At 53.0% G+C, this 20,146-nt stretch overlaps 1 protein-coding gene across 1 annotated transcript in view; it reads right to left on the reverse strand.

The window, feature by feature from the left end:
• The window catches only part of RORB (RAR related orphan receptor B), a 42,792-nt gene extending 26,510 nt beyond the window's left edge, over positions 1-16,282 (reverse strand). The window contains exon 1 of the mRNA XM_090027582.1: positions 16,048-16,282. Coding sequence (XP_089883708.1) covers positions 16,048-16,054 — 7 coding nt within the window. The 5' untranslated portion in view covers positions 16,055-16,282. The remainder of the gene's footprint in view (positions 1-16,047) is intronic.
• Positions 16,283-20,146: the final 3,864 nt, after the last annotated feature.

Here is a 20,146-nt window from a genome sequence, read left to right on the forward strand (position 1 = left end):
AGTCACCTGCTTTGGCCATTAGATACAGTTCCCAGCATGGGCACATATATATGTACCTATTCCCCACATGCACATTGCTGCTATTAGTTAAGTCCTGACACCATAGAAGCTGGCATTACCAATGCCATTATTCTCATGGTTTGTTTTAGGGTTACAATTTTGCCTGCCAGTTTGGGAGGATGACAATGGCGGCAGACAGACAGGCACAGAATAGTCAAGGGTTTGTCTACAGTGTAGACACGTGTTACTGCAGTGCGGTGTAGACATTATTATCTAGCTGGTACAGGTACCAATAGCCGTGTCACTGCAGCAGCACAAAGCTCAAGTGGACTGCAAAACCTATCCAAAAAGAAGGATGAATATTTGGATGGTTAAGCCATGCTCCATGCCACAATGGCTACTAGCACCTGAGCTAGCTACCTGCAGGATAGCTCAGGATGTCTCCACCATGAGGTAGTCCCTCTCTGCAGGGATGTCTGAAGTGACTGGCCAAGATCACATTGCAAGTCTTTCCCCAACACTGAGTCCAGGTTCCCTAAATCCCCAACTAGGTCTGAGCCATGATACTATCCTTTCTCCCCTCTGTGTTTGAGCTAATCTCTCTTCTCATCTCAACTTTTGCCAGTCATTGGGAAGGGCAGGGTCCCTTCTTGGTTGCACTTTCCTTTCTATCATTGGGACCCTGAAGCTTTGGTGACTTCCCCTCTTACATCTGTAGATGAAGGCTGGGATGCAGGCCTGGGTGATCTGTACTATCTCTAAGACAAAACCAACAGTGAGCTCATAGTTAGAACTTCTCATCTGTAGCTCTCAAAGCACCAAGAGAAGTCAGTATCATTATCCCATTTCACAGAAGGAGAAACTGAGACACAGTTGCGTAAGCTGACCCAGCAAAGAGCTGAGGAAAGCTAACCCAGCACTCAGAAGGCAGAGCAACTCAGCATTGTTCACTGTGGATGCATTATGAAGAAAAACCCTGGCAGTTTTCACCCCCCTCCTTTGATGCTCTGTCCTTTCAGACAGTGGAGGAAGCCATAGAAAGCCATGAGGAAGCTCCCATCACTGTCATTCTCAAGGGGTGCAGTGGCATTCGATTTCTGGTGCAGAGAAAACTGCTCCTTCCCTGCTGGCCTGGGTGTCTGTGCACATGTGCAGGCATTCGTGTTGGTACACACCCCTCTGCTCGCCTGGAGCTGGGGGTGGGGGCAGGCGGGGTAGGAATCCTTCAGCCTCCTCCAGCAGGAAGTGGTTCCAGTTATGCAACATAATTGCAGCTGGAAAGGAACGCCAAGGTGATGCATATTCCAGTCTCGCTCCATGCCTCATTCCCAGCATCCCACATGCGATACTGTCCTCCTCCTCTCAGCGCTCCTCATCTGTGGGCCAAGGCGGGAGACCTGGAAGGGAGCCCAGAAACGAACCCTCAGCTGAGCTGTGTGCTGAGCCAAGCTGGGAACCCTAGAGATCTGTCACCCTCTGAGGGCGGGAAGATAAGATAGCAGGTTCACTCTCAGTGACTCAGTCTCTTATGAAAACTTGAGCCTAGCCAATGTGTTCCCCTTGTGTCAGGTGGGGGTCTAAGTCACTCAGGGCTGTAGATGGACTCGGGCCATGGGTGGTCAGGGCTGTGGGGGATAAGCGAGCAGGAGGGCTGTGGGTCTCTGTGGCGCCTGGAGGAGCAGCAGCAAGAGGAGCAGGCTGGACACTGTGGAGTGGCTTGGACTGGATGCTTGCACATTGCAGGGATTCCCAGAGCAGGCCTCTCTGCCCATCTTCCTCCCCGGCCCAGGCCTCTTGCAAGCCAGGCAGTAGCTACCACAGACCTTGTTCTCAAGCATCACCCAGACCCAGGTTCACTTTCACCAGGGCATGAAGGAAACTGCGACCAGCTGACCTTCATTTCTGGAGGCAACAGCAGGACCCGCCTGTGCTGGGCCGGCCACCTAGAGACCTGTCCCCATCTAGAATCAACATGAGAGCATTGCCCGCAACCCACCTACTGGCATTAGGAATGCCAGTATGCCAAGCCTGTGACATCACATCCCATTGCCATGGATACAGCTATGACACTGCACGGATACAGTCTGCTGCCATGGCTACCATTATGATTGTATACAGCTGTGTATGGATACTTCCCTTGACAGTGGAAAGGCCCTCTAATTCCATCTTGTGAAGTGAACAGCACAGGAGGTGCGTTGTCCATGGAGGAGTTTAACATCCAACCCATCTTCAGGGAATACTGGTCAGAGTTAAGGGTATTTAGGGAACTGCATATTTCCAGGTCACCAAAATGTTTGTTTTAAACTTTAATTGTAGCTCCAAGTTTCTTACCTTTCCCATAGTTATAATGTTGGGGGGGAACATTCCTTGTGATTTGCCTTGCAGCAGCCTCTTGGTGTGTGAGCTGATCTAACACATAGCAATAGGTAGTCTATTGCTACCTAGGACATTTGGGGCACTTCTTCCCTACCCTGTGGGGTTTCGACCCAGGTAATGGCCTTGAGCTCCTCTCTGGTCAGACAGGAGGCACAGAGCTCCCTCCCTCTCTTTCAGCTTCAGATTCCTTTGAAATCTTCAGTGGCTGCTGCCCAGAGAGGACTCAGCCAGGCCGCTCCTCCTTGGCTCCCGGCCTTAGCACATTTCATTCCACAAGGAATAAGGAGGAAATCGGAAAGGCTTAACTTCTGCCAGCCTAGTCCCTGGCACGCCAGCTGGCCTCCGGATGGGAAGTGGGCCCTCTGCACCTACCCTGCCTTCAGACAGGGATGAGGCACGTTTCATGGTGTGCAGAGACTAGGTCCCCAAGGAGGAGAAGCCTGCAGTTCAGGTGCCAGCCCTGCACTCGGAAGCCCCTGGCTGAGTTCCCTGCTCTGCTACAGACTTTTGTCACCTTGAGCAAGTCTCTTAGTGTCTGTCCCCCACCCCCTTTGTGGGGGTAACAGCACTGCCCTGCTTCGCAAGGTGGGTTGTGAGCATGAACATGCTACAGGTCATGGGTGCTCAGCCTGCATGAGTCAGGGTCTAGATCAAGCTACGCAGAAGGGCTTCATCAACAGAAAGAAAAGAGCTAGTGGCTCGGGCAGGCTTGATAGAGGCCTCACCTTCATGGCCAGGCTGTTTTCCCACCTCCCTGCAAGACCAAGGTGCTGGGTCCTGCCTCTGCAGATGGAAACAGGGTGCAGGGATCGCTGGCTCCTCACTGTCCAGCCAGGGACACAGAAATGTGAGGGCCTGGAGCTGGCACTGCTGATCCAGCAGCCCTTGTCCCATGGATTTATCTGCCCAGGAAGCTCCATGGGTATCACCTGTAGGTAGAGTGGGTGTTGAGGGCCCCAAGAGAAAGGATATATGAGCATTTGAGGCCTCGGTAGCAACTTTCAGTTGATGACATTCATTACAGCAGGAAATTAGCAAATTGAAACTCCTCCTTCCACATATGCAGGCCAGGCTGCTTGTTCCTGGGAGGCTTAAACCCCTTGGCCAGAAACTGCTGGGGGAGAAGCTGCCTTGGTAGGACTCAGTCTGGGCACCTCACAGGCAGCAGTGGTTTCTAACCCCCACACAAACTCCTGGTCCAGCACGGAAATGGGAGCCTGAGGCCCGACAAAGCCAAGTGACTTGCCCAGGACCCCACAGGGCTGAATTGGGAATTGAGGCCAGCCTCAGCTGGGCCTTTGGAGACCCAAGCCAGTGCCCCAGCCGCTGGAACGGCCTCCAGCTGGACCACGAGGGGATCTGGTCACTGTGTGAAGAAAGGGGGCTCTGTCTGAGCCCCAGGGTCAGAGCCTTGCTCCGCTTCAGCCTGTCCATCACCTTAGGTTGGTTGTCTCAGCTCCCCGTCTGCAGGAGTGCGCAGCACCGCCATGCCACGCTGGGAGCTGTGACACCTAATGTGTTAAAAAGGCTTGAGAGAGGCAGACAGGATGGCGATGGGGCGGGACAAGCCTCTGGGATGGCCAGACAGAGCTTCCTGCTCCCACCAGGAACACAAACGCACATGCTGACTCCATGAATTCTTCCCTTTTTTAACAAGATCTTTGCATGGCAAACCGCCCTTCCCTGCCACGTCCAGGGGGAGCGCGCCAGGTCGGAGGCCGAGGCAGCAGGCAAAGAAGGCATGAAAAGAGGGGGGGGAAAAAAATAGCCAGCAATTAAAATGTCCTTGCTGTGGCATTCGCTCTCCTCCCACTGTAAATACTTCTTGCCTAACTCCCAGCCTTGCTGGCATCGTGCGCTTGCAACCGCACTGGTTATATAACTGGCATCTGCTAAACATATCCCTGACGACACCGGCCGGCGCGGCCCGCCCCGGGCCCGCGCGCCCATTGGCCCCGGCGGCTTGTTTGTGGATTCCACGCGGCCACAGTTGGTCACAGGACCTGTCCGTCAGGCTTGTGCCAAGCTCATGAAGTAATCCTGTCCTACTGACACACTTTCAGATGTAATATCACTTAACAGTGTGGTTGTATAACGCCGGCAGCTTGGGCTGTTAACTCTTCCCTGGTCCGGAAACCTTTCACTAGTTCCAGCTAGCCTCGCTGGGGAGGGCCGCGCAGCCTGCGAGCTCCCTCGTCATCACCGAGCAGTGGAAAAACGGAGCTTTTTTGGGGCCCAGAAATCTCTGGCATGTGGTGGTGCTGGGGGTAGGGCCCAGCACTGAATGGAGAATCAGTGAATTTGGGGGCTGATTCTGGTCTCGCTTAGGCCATTGGTTTCTGCAGAGCTGATCCAGGTTTGTCCCCCTGGAGGTCGGAGCAGGATCGGGCCCTTCCTAGTGCTCCTGCTCATGTGAATCAGCTGCTGTTCCTGGGTTTTTATATCACCCAGGGTATGAAAATCAGAGGGCCAGGGTCTGATCTCCCTCCCGCTAATGTGGCTTGGGAGTGACTCCACTCAAGCCAGTGGGTGTACACCTGTGGGCAACCCCCCACCAGAACCTGGCCCACCCCAAGCCCATTGAATTATACCAGGGCGGTACTCAGGGGAAACGGCCCTACTGGGGGAAAAGGATCATTCCCGATCTCACATGCTCCCCTTTGCCCCCGGCAGACCGCCCCTTCTCTGCTTCCAGCTCGCCCTTCCCCACCTAGTACCCCAGGTCCCTTCTCCAGCCCACGCTCTTGCTCCTCTGCCCTTTGCCCCCTCCAGTGCAGAGCTCTCATTGAGCATGCTGGCCCTCCCAGGCACTATGAGCTTGTCCCCTAGTCCCCTTGCCCAGCAAACTGCCCTCATTAGCATTGCTGGCCAACCCATCACAGCTCACAGCCTCCTCTCATCTTCCGATCTCTGCCATTCCTTCTCTCTTGTCCCTACTGCCACCCTAAGGTCTGTGTGGTGCCTTCGGCCTCCTTGGGGCCATGGTATGGCTGTGGCAACACAGAGGGTTAGGGGAAGCGGCTGAATGCCTGCACACAAAGCATTTCCTCCTCCAAGAGGCATCCACCTCGCGGGCTCCAACATCCCTCGGGCACACGGCTGCGACATTTCCCTGAGCTTCCAAGAACACCGAGGCCCTGAAATCCCCGGTCTTTGAAGTCACCATTTCCTGAAGGCCAGGCCAAATCACCAGGACCAGAGCTCTGCGTGGTACTGTGGAGACAACTCCCAAGGTTTCGGCTGGTTGGGGAACGCCCTCATTCGGGAAGGTCTTGGCACTGGCAACCCAACTGCATTCCTCCTAAGCTGGCAAAGGCAAGGAAGCCCCACCTCCCTCTTCCCTTCCCCCCCTCCCCCCCATGGGCAAACATCCCCTCTTGATCCTTGGAAATAACTATAAAAAAAGAGGGAGGAGCTGGTGTCTCTTCCTGCCCAGCCATGAGTCCCAAAGCAGTGCCCTTGGCGCAGTTGCACCCTGGGCACATGCCAGCGCTTGCTAACTAGCAGGGAATGCCAGCCTCTCTGGCAGCAGGCAGGCTAGTCCTGGCGTGTTGTGCTGTAACTGGGAAGGGAACGGAGAAGCTGCCCTATGGAGAAGGGCAAGGCTTCTTCTAGGAGATGCACAGTATCACCTCCTTGGGGTCAGGGCTATGCTGGCAGAGACACCGCTAGGCCTGCATGTCATGTACAGTCAGGTATGCCAACGGTCTGGTCGTGCTTCAGGGCATAAGCTGTTTGCTGGCATCGGCGAGGAAGAAAACCCTCCTCCTGACTCACAAAGCCCAGCAGGGATGTTCTCCTGAAACAGTGTCCAAGGATACGGAGCTAGCAGGAGCACTGGTATGGAGGAGGTGGAAGAGTACCCTTGAGGTTTCCCTGGATCCTTGCTGGAGACAGGAGATGGGATCCTCATGGAGAGTATTTACACTGCTATAGTGTCAAGAGGTTTCAGCTGAGGTCCAGGGTGGTATACGCATAATGAGCAGGGCTGTCTTCAAGCCCACTACTGCCTAGTGGCGCACAGGCAGGGAAAGGAGCAGGGACTGGGGTAGGAAAGCGACTAGCTTTAGTGAGGAAGCAGATGAGGATGGTGCTGCTCTACAAATCCCTGGGGGATGGAGGGGAGCCTAGTGGTGGTGGGTGAGTTAAGTCGCTTCTTTTCTGTCTACCTCAGTTTCCCTTCTCACTTGCTTTGGGAAAGTGCCTTGAGAGCTAATGGGAAAAGAGCTGAGTGCACTACACTGTCCCACTGTTGCTGCATCCTTTGCATCTCTGTCCCACCCCTGCTGCAGGTACAAAGTGGGGACCCAAAGTCCCCCAGAGCTCTAGACCACATCAAGACAGCCTCTGGTCCCAGAGCAGCTCCTGCCGGGGGGATTTTGTGTGCAGACCTCCCCCAGATGCCACAGCAGCTGCACGTGTGATCACAGGCTCCCTGGGCAATAGGATGAGGCTTGATCCCTGCAGCTGCTTTTGGCTGCCTGGTGCTAGCTGGGCCCCTTTCCTGTCTGAACCCCAGCAGAAGTATCAGTGCAACAGGGGAAGGGAACAAGCAGGATCTCCCATCTCTCCATGGCCCCCCTTTCTCTCCCTCTCCTCTCCCCTGTGTTCTCACTGCCTCAGCAGGGATCCCCTCATAAATCCCAGACACTCTCCTGATGCCCAGAAACTCCCAGCAGTGCCGTGGCTACTCGAGGCTTTAATGGCCAGAATCCTGACTCTCTGCTCTTGGTCACGGGGGCAGGACCAGGCTTAATTAAACCAGACAGTGTTTCCAATGAAGATGTAATTACCAAACATCTGGTGTGTGCACAACAGGAGAGTTCGTATTCAAGCTCCTTGTTGCCCAGCAGGTAGCTGGTGGGGGCTGGCTGGGAAGGCTAAGTGGGTGGGGGATGCAGAGGATGACAAGTCTGGAGGTCTGATTTACAGTTCCAGCTCTGCCACCGGTGCCCGGTGTGGTTGCAGGGCAGAGATCTGGGTTGCAGGGCAGAGGGCTCCTGGGTTCCAGTCATATTTCTACTGCTGGGCCAGAACCCCAGTCACTGCAGACCGGTAGGGCTCTGCGCTGTGCTGACTCACAACGGAGAATCTAGCACCCACAGCCCCATTCTCTGCCTCAGTTTCCTCATCTCTCAAATGGCACTTTCCCACCTTTGCAAAGTGGTCCTCTGATGGAAGCATCCTCATGATGCTACTTAGTGCTGGCACAGCAGCTATAACCGTTAGAACAGAGCTGCCCCTCTCTGCCCCCGTGTCTTTTCCTTTTGTAAGATTCAGGTTAAGGTGCTATGAGCAAACCAGCATGGCAGACCAATAGGGGACAGGGTGCTTGGGGCTAGTGGGGAGACAGTCCTTCAACCACTGCTGTGCCACGATACAGGGTGAATAGCATCCTTGCCACCTTGGCTAATTACCTGGCGGGCCTGCTGTGAAAGTAGGTCTGTTCCCCATACTGCTCTTGGAAATCGATGCCCCCAAACAGGGCATCTCCAGGCAGAGGAAGCGAGCAATAATTAGCGTGAGGCCTCCCCTGGGACTGTGGAGAAGGAGGGGATGAGGGCAGTATAGCTCCACAAACTCCTGAGATGCAGAATACAGCCTGCGGCAGGACTTGCTCAGCCCAGAAGCCCCCAGTTCTGTGGTGTTGGGTCCCAGCTCAAGAAGGGTCTGGGATATCTGGGGCGTGAGGCCAGTTCAACCAGTCCCCCCAGTGGGAACAGATTCATCTGCTCCCTCTAGCAAGGATTTCAGGTCAGTCTTACAGGCTGACAGCATCTCAAAACAGGGACAGGCAGAGCATTAACTGACAGGGTGAATTTTAAGCAGACTAGATAAACTGCGGGAAAGCTCTGTGTGGACACTCCTCTTCAGAGGTGAAGTGGCCTTAATTCAACTCAGCTTCATTCACGCTGTAAAGTAAGTTGGATAATCCACTTTAATTCGAAGAAGAGTGTCCACCCAGGGCTCTCATACGGTGAGCGCTGCCAGGTAGCAAGGTCCTCAGGCGTGCGGGATGCTGCCTGCTTTGGTCCACCCCCACTTATGCCCCCTGTGCTAAAGCCCGGAGGAGACTCCCTAAGCGGTCACATCCTCAGCTGCCTTGTTACCAAGAGCTAATTCCCACACACCTGTCTGGGGAATGTGAATCCAGATCAGTACAAGGCAGTTGCTGAGCAGGACCACGGTCAGACCTGTAGTCAAGGAGAATACGGGGTGGCAGGAAACGGATGGGTTAGTGCTAGAGGGCTGAGCCTCTGCCAGGCAGGACTGGGCTGCTAGCACCCACTGCTCTAGTCATTAGACATCTCTGCCTTCCCAATGCTTGACAGCGACCTTTTCCTTTCCTGGCAATTGCAGCCACTGGGAATGGAGAGATCTGGTGCCTCCTCCCGAGGAGCTCTCCATTCCTCTCTCCCCTCAGATCGCGCTGTCCTCAGTGCTGCAGCTGGGGCTGAGTGTACTTGGCTGCTGCAGCCCCCAGCCTTTGGGCACAGACACCCAAGAGAAACGGACTGTGTTCACTCTTAAGCCTACTGCTGGTCATCATTTCTAGGAGTCCAGTGCAAGCCAAGTGTGAAGGGTGGTGCAGGGCAAGCCCTTCTTGCTTCTCCGGGAGCTGGGTCCCTTCAGGACCCAGTACTCTCCCTGGGCCTGCTGGAGACAGAGTAGCCTTGAGGAGCTTGGAGAACACTCGCCCCTTTGAACCAACCGCAGAAAGGGGAGGCATGCTGCTGAAATGGAGGATGGATGGCTCAGCTGTGCACACTGATTTTCCTTCAGCTTGAGTAGTAGGGCCTGGGGCTCTTAGAGCAGGGGGAGCTGGCCTCTATCTCTGCTGCTATTCTGGGACACAGCAAGAGCCTAGAACTTATTTTTGTGCCTGGCCATAGAGTTGTAGGCCAGCTGGCCTGTATCTGTTAACCGGCAATGCTCTCTCTCCATGGGCAGGTGTGGGAGCACCCATGGACTATGTTGTCAGTCCTGAAGGCTGACATTCACTTGCTGTGTCTCCAGGTTTCTGGGCATTTTAGGGCATCTTTACATGTGCCCTGGGATGTGGGGAGCGGGGGTAGGGGCAAGCTTTAATTAGAGCAGCTCTTGGGTTCTGCTGTAATTAAAGTGCCTGCAGCGTCTCATGTATTCACCACCCTGCACTTTAAAATGGTGGCGGGGGCACTTTAAGTAAAGCTCGTTAGACAAGCTTTAGTTAAAGCACCCCTGCCATCATTTTGAAGCACAGGGAGGCTGAATACATGAGACGCCAAAGCTGCTGGAGCATGTTAATTAGCATGCTCCAGCAGTCTGCTCCCATGCATGCTAATTAGTATGCACTGAAGCAGGCATCGAGCACGTGTGTAGGTCTCCTTAATGCCCAGAGCCAGCAACTTCTTCCTAGGACGCCCAGTGACACCAACCCTGGTGATGCCAGGCTAAGACATTAGAATTGAGCTGCTGTTGCCCATCATCACAAGAAGTGCTAGGCCGTGATGGTCACTGGATCGTCTACTCCAATAACTTGCTACAGGCATTGGGTTCACTCTCCGGGGCCTGTGCCTATTGCTACTGGAATGTGGGTTTTATACCAGTTCATTCCCTGGAACAAACCTCACTAATAAGCTGTTGGGCAATGGCAAACGCCTTTATGGCCTTAACCAGACAAACGGCCCTTGCTGGTTTTATCTGCCTGGGTTTGCTGGATGGGGGTGTTATCATTGCCCTGACAGTGAAGGAGGAGAACAAACCACTGATGCCTCTTAGAGACTTAGGGTCTGGTTGAAGATGTGCTATTGAACCCCTAACCAAACTTCTTAGCATTGGCCATCAGCATAGGACATGCCCCTTTCACCCAGTCCCCAGTGCTGTAAAGGCTCTGATCTAAGCAGGTTGGTCATTCCAGGCTGTGACCCAGGAATGTCCTATTTTCAGAGCTAGCAGTAGCAGGGGAAGGGGCTGATGTGTGACCTCTGTGGACAGCTGCCTGCTCTTGACTTCGCCATCCCCACCTGGAGTTCAGAGCATCTTTGCATATTCTCTGGCCTGATCCGTGTCTGTAGTGGGTGCCTCTCCTTTGCCATGAACAGCACCTCAGTGTGGAGGGGCAGAACCACACTGCTCTTCTCAATGTATCTGCTTTGGAAAAGCATGTGGAACCTGCAGCCAGAGACCGGAGCCCCCTTGTTCTAGGCACTGTACATGCATGTTACTCATGTCATGCATGTTAGTGCATAATGAAAAGACAGTTCCTGCCCCTGGGTTTCCAGCTGAAGGCTTCTCTACAGGAGAGCAGTGCAACGATTTAACTGTGTGGGCTTAGATGCTGATTTAACTCAATCAAGGCAGGCTCCTTGTGTGGACATGCCTATTTGGATTCTGAAGTGGCCAGTGCTACCTTAGCATTGGTGAATGTTTCACCTCCCTGGTGGATGCACTTATTTGGGCTTAACAGTGGCTGATCCTACTATAGTGACAGTTGATTTCTTACTGGCTCATGCTAGATTGATACCAGACCCTTGGACATCCATAGAGAACAGCCCCCCTGCGGAGCTGCATGGCTGCAGCCGGGTCGGTTTCTAACCCGATTTAGCCAGTTGGGTAGTTTTCTCTTGTAGACCAGCCTCTGGTTGTCAGCTCTTCAGGGCAGGGACATGGGTCTGTACAGCGCCTGCCTCAGTGGGCTTTGGCATGCAGGTGGAAAGGTGAACACAGGTGGCTGGGGGTGGAGCTGCCCCAGCCAACCCACAGTCATTGCACAGGGAGCTTGGGGATGGATGAGAGGGTGGCTTCCACAGGAGCCCTTGGAGTTGTTAACGCATGGCGTGAACCAGGCTGGGAGGCTTCTCGGGAGTCTCTGAGCTGCGGTGGGGTCACCAGGAGCACAAACAGCTTTGCTACACGGTGGAAACTGAGACACCAGTGAGCACTGCCTAGAGGTTAGGACAGGGGGATTGGGGATCAGGATGCCTGAATCTGATACTGTGACTCACGTTGCTCCTTCCCTGTCTCGGCCCTAGTCCCCCCTGGGGATAACAGGCCTGGTTCACCTCTCCTATGGGCACAAATCAGGAGTAACTTAACTGCAGTTTGCAGAGAGGAGCACGAGCCACAACAAGCCTTACTACCTCTCTGAGGGCTCAGTGAATACTCTCTGACATCTCCCATGAAGAGGCTGGAATGACACAGCCCTGCATTGCCAGGAGGAGAGATGGGGGCTCGCTAAGGTAAAGCTGTCCCTGACAATCAGGATACCATAGCACTCCCCTGTTTGGGCAGCCCTGGTCACAGTGGTATCATCGTGGCACAGGTATTGTGTTACTGCAGTGCTGAATTGCAAGAAAGCAGGGGTCTGGCTGTTTTCCATATTGCGACACCCCCTTCCACATGCACCCCCACTCATTTAGCAACAGAGCAAGGCAGAGTGGGCACAGCCCTTGGCACCTGTTTGCATCCCATAGCTCAAAAAGTCTGCGGCCTGTGGATCTCACAGAACAAACCCATATCCAGATCTCACTGAATAAACCCATACCCAAACTCTGTGGGAGGTTCTGTGTGGCTCTCAGAGGGGCATCGGGTGCTTGGGAGTAGGCGCCCTGGCCCTGCTTTGCTCCCAAGAAGAACAACAACATGATGCAGTACCTGAAGTGCTGGTCCACCCAGGGCAGGGGAAAATACCTCACAGCCACAGGTCCACACAGGGCCTTGGCACTGCCATGCTAAGGGCCAGCAGAGCGGGTCACATGCAGCTCACTGGCTCGGAGCAAGGTGTTTCCATATGTATCTGTGTCCCAGGTCCCCGGGGATGGACCACCCCAGGATACCAGTCACAGTGTCCATGCAGGACAGCCTATATGAGACAAGCATCCCTGCCAGCACTTTGGCACTCCAGGGAATTGGCCAGGGCCCTGGCATGGGCCCTGCCTGGCAGAGGAGGGAATCACAGCTCGGTGTATCGTGATGCAGTTCTTGCTGCTGTTGCACTAGGCACAAGCCCAGATTTGCCACAGGGGGAATGAGCAGCATGGGTCTTGGCTTTTACATCAGATGGGTGTGTTCAGATGCTTGGGGGCAAGATGTGGCTGGTATAAGGCACATCCCCATGAAATGCACCTCTCTGCCCAGCAGAGGCCCACATGCACCAGCGGGTACCCAGAGACAGGCCACGCTTCCCACATGGGGCAGCTGCAGCACAGGGAGACAGGGTCCTGGATGGCCCAGATTCTTCTCCTATCCACGTGAAACCTCTCCCTTGCAGTCGGACATTGAGCTGGGAAGCTCCAGACAAGTTGGTGGGCATTGGTCTGGGTAGGGTCTACAAATAAGCTTTAAAAACCAGCTGCACTGGATACATCCAGCAGGCAAGCCCACGTGATCTGCACTGAATGCCATCAGCTTCTTGTATGTCCCCTGCCAAATTCAGCCAGCTGGATTTCAACTGGGGTCACTGAAAACTTCACACTAGGTCAGTTTTCCCAGTGACTCAGCATTTACTGGGTACATACAGACACTGTTTCAGGCCACATTATTCTCACACACAGACACACACACACACATTACATAAGCAGGCATGGTATACAAACATGCCTGGCTCTTAAGAAACTGCTGCCAATTGAACACACCCTTCTTATACATAACACCAGGGCCTGATCCTGATTTTCTCCTTAAGGATTATTTGACTGTCGTCAGGATGTCAACTGCATGGGACAAGGCCTTGAGTGCTTGATGTGTCTGGCCTATCTGACTCACCCACTGAGAAGCTGGAGAATAATTGTTGCTGTTGCACATGGTGTAGAGGGGTGTGTGTGGGTGTGCACGTGTATGGGTGCATGTATGTATGTATACAGGCCGGGATCTGTAATGGAGCCCAAGCAAGCGGGGTACCCAGATCCTATTTAACTCCAGTGGGAGCTGGGCACTAAATTCCCTTAAGAGTCTTTAGGGTTGTTCATTGTAGCTGTGTTGGTCTAAGGACACAGGCAGACAGGGTTCTTTGGGTAGATGTGATATCTTTTATTAGAGCAACTAACTAGTTGGAAAAATTGTGCTTTGCAAGCTTTTGGGCACAAACACCTTTCTTCAGGCCTATCGAGAGTCTGCGGATGGATTGTATGTTCCACCCAGGAGAGCACACAGTTTACCAGCAGACTCTCTATATGCCAGAAGAATGGTGTGCGTGTCCAAAAGCTTGCAAAGAACAATGTTTCCAACTATTTAGTTGGCCTAATAAAAGAAACCACAGGTACCCAAAGATGTGATTTGCCTGCCTCAAGAGCCTTTGAAACTCCGAGCTGCCCTCCTTACCCTCCAGCTTTTCAGGCTCGCTCTGTGCTGGCTCTGTCACGCAGAACAGCAGGCTGATTTCCCATCTTGTTCAGCACTGGGTGCTTGTCTTTCCCAGCCCAGGGGAGCGTTGGGCTAAACCCGCCTGTCCTCGCTTTGGATCCAGCAGGCAGGCGGAGGCTGCTGGCTACTCCAGAGCTCGTGTGATGCTAGCGTAGCTAGTTTCTTCTTGCCCACATGAGTGTACACATGCTGTATAGCTGGGAAGGCAAGCTCCTCCCCACTCCCCCCCCCCCGATTTTCCAATGACAGATCTAGGTCACTAGGACAACTTCTAATACTTGCCAAGCCCACAGCACACCCTTAGCCATGCTGCCTTTCAAAACAAGAGACCAGGAGGTCTCTAAAACCAATAGAATTACACAAAGCAAGCGCCCACACCTCAGCCTGTGCAAAACGCAGTCAGATCTAGTTCAGTTGGGTGGGGAGGCAGATGGAGGCAGAGCTGAATCTAAGGACTCGGAAGGGGATCATCACCATGCCGGTCAGTGTTCAGGGGAAAATTAAAGCCAAGACCATTTTTTTCTATCCTCAGAGGTTTGAATCAGACTGGAGACACCAGCACAGGCTACCTAGGACTGCTGGGCTAGATGCGCCTAGGGCGTAATTCAGTGTTGCTCCAGGAGGGCAACATCAGTTCACACCAGCTGAGGATTGCGGGCTACACAGAAGGGCAAAGCCACAAATATGCCTCAGAAATTTCAAAGGAGGGAAACTTTGCCCAGGTGCTTATTAATCGCTTAGCACTTGCTGGGCTATGGCAATGCAAAAAGCTAGGTAAAGAGCCGGGTGTTGGCGTTAATTATGAGGATGTTAATCCTTCCCTCCATGCCAACGATGCTGGAATGTCAGGACATCACCTAGCGAAAGAGAAGGGAATCGAGGTGTTGGCCTGATCCGAGGGGGGAACGTGCTACCACAGCAAGAAAACAAGTCCTGATCTATGCGGCAAGAGAAAAACCAGGCCCTTATCTGCGCGCACAAGGGGCTGTTTAAGTTTAGACGTGCGTCCGTACATTAGAACCTCACACAACTCCGAATGCACCTAGCTGGAAAGCACAAAACACTGTCCAGAAGAGTCAGCAGCATGAGAGACGTGCGGCCGCTTTCGGGAAGAATCAACCCCAGTTGCTCCGTAGGCATCCCTTAGCCGGGAGGCAACGCAGAAGGCCCAATCCTCTGGCCGCTGCGTCAGAAGATGCTTGGGGAGCAGGATCAGTGCTGAGCTGCTGACAGCTGCTCCAGCCTCCATATCTGCTACTTCCTGCAGGGTCCAAACCAGCACAGCCTCCTCCTCCCTCTCCCTGACACTTCTTTTCTTTTCAACAAACAAAATAAAATAAAACTAAGACCAATCTTTCCCAGGCAAAGCCTGGGAACTGAAAGGGCATTGCCAGCACTGCAGGTCCCCGATATCTGAGCCACTTGGACAGCAGCCCCTTAAAAATAACAGTTACTCTTCCCTCTTATGAAACAACTTGTTTCCAAAGACTTTTGCATGCCTCCCTCCCACCCCCACCAAAGTGCACCAGCAAAACCCTTCATAATAATCATAAAAAGAAATCAAATTGTAGTGGGAGCAGCATATTGAAAAGGAGATTAAGAGCTTTTCTTTGCAGTAAAATCCTAAGTGAGGTCTAAGCTGGCATACACAATAAAACAAAACAAATAAGAATTTGATTCATAATCACAAATGGATTAAAAAAAAGCAAAAAAAAAGCCAGATTTACACATATGCAAGTCCATGCGAATGGAAAGCAAATCCAAACCCCTCCTAGCAACAAACAACTTTAGCAGCAGAAAAATATTTTTCCCTCTCTGCTTTGCAGACTTTTTTTTTTTTTTTTTTTTTGAGTACAGCATAAAATACGGCGCAGCTCTTTTGGATTATAGAAGGAAAAAAAAAAATCTGCTTCCGTGTGTATGCTGAGTGCCAAGTGCTGGGTGGATGTCTCTTTTGTCCAAATCCCACAAAAGCAGCAGTAATGTCAGAAAAATGTGTGCTCTAAGTTAGAAAAAAAACAAGGTTAAGAATATCCAAAATAACCCACAAATACATACACAGACTCTGTCCGAGAGAACGTCTTGCACACAGAGAATTCAGGCTATCCATTGCCATTCACATCCTGCATCTTGCTTTTCCAAATGCACTTTTTTTTCAATCCTCCACAAATTTGCACAGAGCCCCAAAAGAGAAAGTTATTGGACTTGGCTTTCTCAGTTGACGTGATGCACAACACCCCCTGTGCCCTTCCGTGAGATGAAGATGAGACCCAGGCAAAAGTTGCCCAAAACGTTGACATGCACGTAGGGGGAAAAAAAAAATCATCTTACCTCGCATCTTGGCTTGCTGGTATTAGGACTGTGTTGGGAATATCATGAAAACTTGCAGCGCAGGCAGCTGGAATAGCAGCAATTCCTTTGATAAATGAAATATCCAGGGCTGGAGCCTTCCTCCCCGGTCTTATTGTTTTGCTCCACTAATTCTGGGCAAGTGGCTGGCTCTTCCTCCTCAGTCACTCTGGGTACCTGCCTCCCTCTCCCTCTCTCTCGGACTGCTCCAGCTCTGCTAACCTACTTTCTGCAGTAGCAGATGGAGCATGTGGAAATTCACATGACAAGCCCTAGTTGGATCCCGCCCACCTCAGTTTCACTTTAATCCCCGCCTCTTTTATTTATTCCCCCCCTTTTTAAGCCACCCTATCCGCTTTCTCAAGCGCATTCCCTCTTCCCTGGGCCCTCCCCTGTGCTAAAATCAGACCTGGTTCTTGGCTTTGTTATATAGCAGAAGAAATGAATGAACATGACAAGCTGGGAAAGGCAAATCATCTGGGCAGGCACTTGTCAGACCTCCCCAGGTTCACAAACAGCTCGGCATGGGGAGGCTTGCATGGGAAGGCCTGATGCTGCGGGAATCACCCCTGCCTGGAGCCCCACTGAAGTGGGGCTGAAGTGGGACTAGGGGCTTTGTCGCCCCGATGTGCCTCAGCTTCTCCTGAAGTCGCTTGTCCCGATTCCTGCCTCGCCGGGTTTGAAGGTGCTCATGCAGCCCCTGGCAGGATCAGCGTGGAAATCGCTGTGTGTGGGGGGAAAAGTCCCAGGCTCTGTAACTACATGCCAACTTCAGCCACTGCCGGTTTCTCCTTTCATTTTAAGCAGATGAGTGAAAAACTGTCCCTCATCAATACTGAGCTGGACAGGTAGGGAAAGTGAATATTCAATAAGTGAGCTGGCACACGTGCATATGAAAGTGTGTGTATATGTGCATGAGTGAGAGTGTGTGTGTGTGGGGGGGGGGGTTGGAGGGGGAATCCAGCAGCTCCGTGTGCCTTTGTAAAGAGCAGCTCTAGCTCAGTCCTTCCCCGATGGGCTTGAGGGAATTCCTAGGCCTCCCTCCTGCCCATCCGCCGGAAGAGGTCAGGCTGCACGCCCTGAACAGTCCCTGGTGTCAGGAAAATCCATGAATCTATAAACTGCTTAGTATTCCCTGGTGCTATATTAAGGGATACTTATGACCCTGGGGTTACCTGAGCTCTCCTGTCTAGCCCGGGCATCATGCTGCAGCTCCAGGTGCATGACTGCAAACCTCAGTCCAGACTTGCACTGACAGCACCCCATGTTGCCCTACTGGGACACTCCGGCTGCAGCATCCAAGGCAGCTGGACCCAGCGCTGGCTCTACCACTCGCTTGTGTGCCACTAGCTGCAGAAACTGGCTGCTCTTCACCACACTGGCTGCTGATGCTTGGGTGGACCTCTGCCCTTTTTTTTTGGCACCCATCTACCTTTGTCCACCTGTTGTCCTGTGGTTGATACCAAAATTGCAAGCTCTTTGGGGCAGAGGCCCTCTCTGTTCCACGTTTGTACAGCACCTAGCACAGAGAGGTTCTGCTCCAGGCCTGGGGCTCCAAGGCACAACAGCAGTAAACAAGCCATAATTAATAGCAGTGCAACTGGCCTCTTGGTGATGACACTGGAGGTCCTTTGGGTGGGGCTTAGGGGTTAAGGCCCATCCACTTATTTTTTTTACAGCCAAGCATGACTATTGCAGCAGGAACTTCAGTCCCAACAGCACCACCTCATGGAAGGTCAGTGCTTTGGGCTTTTCACCAAGCTGAATCAGTCTCCAGGGTGAATTGCACACGGGGCTTGGGAAAATAATCTGACCTGAAGATATTTGCTGGCAGGATGATGCTCAGACAGCAGCAGTGTGGGAAGAGATCTTGGGGTATCTGAGCCCGCAACACAGCACTGGCAGTAGGGGAGACGATCACTGGGATCCATGCCACACATAACAAGGCATTGCTCCAGGGGTTGGCAAAGGGAAACTTCTCTTGGGGAGGGCTCGGCAGGAGTGAGCCTGGAACGATGTATTTGAAACTGGGCGCGGAGAGATGCAAATGATCTGGAAGGAGCCAGCAGAAAGTGTTGAGGCTGTGGGGTGGAGGGAGCATCTTCTAAATGCAGCCAGCTTGTGTGGCTATGATAGCTCATGGGTCCTAACCACACTAGCCTGATGGGCCAGCTGAGCCATGACTATAAACACAGCCCTCAAACCTTCATTGTGCTGCTAGCGAAAAGTGGTCCTAGAACTGACCTGGTCACCAGGGCAAGGTGGAGCGACCTTCTAGTGTGGACATAGCAGAACATCTCCTACATCTCCTCTCCCTGTGGCTGGGGGAGGAGAGTGGCCAGAGAAAATGGGGCCATCCTGAAACCTGGTGATCCCTGGCTGCCATAAAGTCCCTTGGGGCTGTCAGTAGCTGGGATAGTGCAGAGAAATCTTCACAGACTTTCTGATCATCTAGTCTGTCCTCTGATGCAGAATCCCACTCAGGTTTCCTGCATCAGAGCCATCATTCTGATAGAGCCGGAGCAGAACAGACATCAGGCTGCACCCAGCCCTACCAAGGGACCAGACCAGTGCCCAGTAGCACAGGACCAGAGTAGTCTATTGTAACTTGGCCCTCACATCTGTAGAAGGTCTCTGGCCTATTTCTGATCAGGACTTTGGACCACCAAAGCACAGGCTGCAGCGGTACCACCTGGCATCTGAGGCTAGTGCATTCTGCCAGTTGCCAGCCTTTTACTGCCCAGAGATCAGGAGATCTGAATCCCTAATCAGTGCTCCCATGTGTCACACCTCAAATGTGTGGTGCCTAGAGCAGGGTAGGAGATAGGAAGCAGTCGTGCTGAATGGAGCAAATGGTCATCTGTCATCAACAGCCCCAAGGATGTGGAGACAGAGTAGTGGAAATGTTCTGGTGCAGCTCGAGCGTGAGCCCCTCTCTGGGACTTGGTTTCCCCACCACCACCCCAACCCAGCTGCGAAGGGGACCGGAAAAATCAATGCCTGGTGCCCCAAGACAGCCAGATGTGATGCTACCATGTCATTCTGTGGTACGCTGTGGCTGTAGGAGCTGGTGTGCCTTAACCATGCTAGCCTGGTGGGCCACCTTGGTCAGGGATGCAACTTGGGCATGACAAGTGACTTGGGAGATGGAAAGTTCTGCTGTGCCATTCTGTGCCAGGGAGTGCCATCTGGGAGTGGAGAAAGCTGGGTGTCACCACCTCTGTACCCCGGTCATCCTGTATGCTCATGTGGCACAGGTGTGGCCATGAATGCTGGTTGCTCTGGGTGGCACAAGGGTGTGACCCTGGAAACTAGCCCCCAGGCTCACTGAAAAGCCCTGGCAGGTTCAAAGGATCTGAACATGGGTCACTGAAGTGTTTCATCCAGCTGTTGTAGACTCAGAGGCAGGTGTGGGGTAGTGTAGGTTGTAAGAAGATGAGTTGTATCCCTGGTTGGGAGGAGAGATCTCTTTTCCCTCCTCCCTCCGTCTCCCCCAGGAAGGAGAAGCACACCTCAATCCAGCAGCAGAGAAGTTTCTTCAATGGAGGGTGACTGGATATAGCCAGGAAAGAGGCGACATGGCAGGAAACCCCACAATGACCAGAATACCTTGCAGGTCCCCCCAGTGCCGAGGAGAGGGAGTGTTAGATCCCAGAGGGTGCCAGCACCTGCCCGGTGCCCCAGCACAGACAAAGATGTTGTGGTAGGGGAAATACAGCTCTGCCCCGGACCTGTCTGCTAACCCTGAGCAAGCCCCTTCTCTCTGTGCCTTTCTTTCCCTTCCTGCCTCATCTTTTGCCCGTTCCAATTCTGAACACCCTGGGGCTGGGCCTGTACCTTGTTGGAGGTCTGCATCATGCATTTGTGCTTGTTTGAGCTTGTCGGGGGGAAAGCAAACTATTCCCAGGCAGCTGGAGTGGCTGGGATGACATGGAGCCGAATCCAAACCTCTCACCGCTAGCAGGAGTCACACTGTCAGCCTCAGCGTAGCTTTGGATGAGGCCTTTGGGGCCCTGGAAAATGTAGGCTGCCTGGAGGAAACAGTGACAGCAGCTGGGCTGTGGAGCAGTCTGCTGGAGAG

The sequence above is a fragment of the Crocodylus siamensis genome, chromosome 14 (genome assembly GCF_052110815.1).
Source record: "Crocodylus siamensis isolate JL-2025a chromosome 14, ASM5211081v1, whole genome shotgun sequence".
NCBI lineage: Eukaryota > Metazoa > Chordata > Crocodylia > Crocodylidae > Crocodylus > Crocodylus siamensis.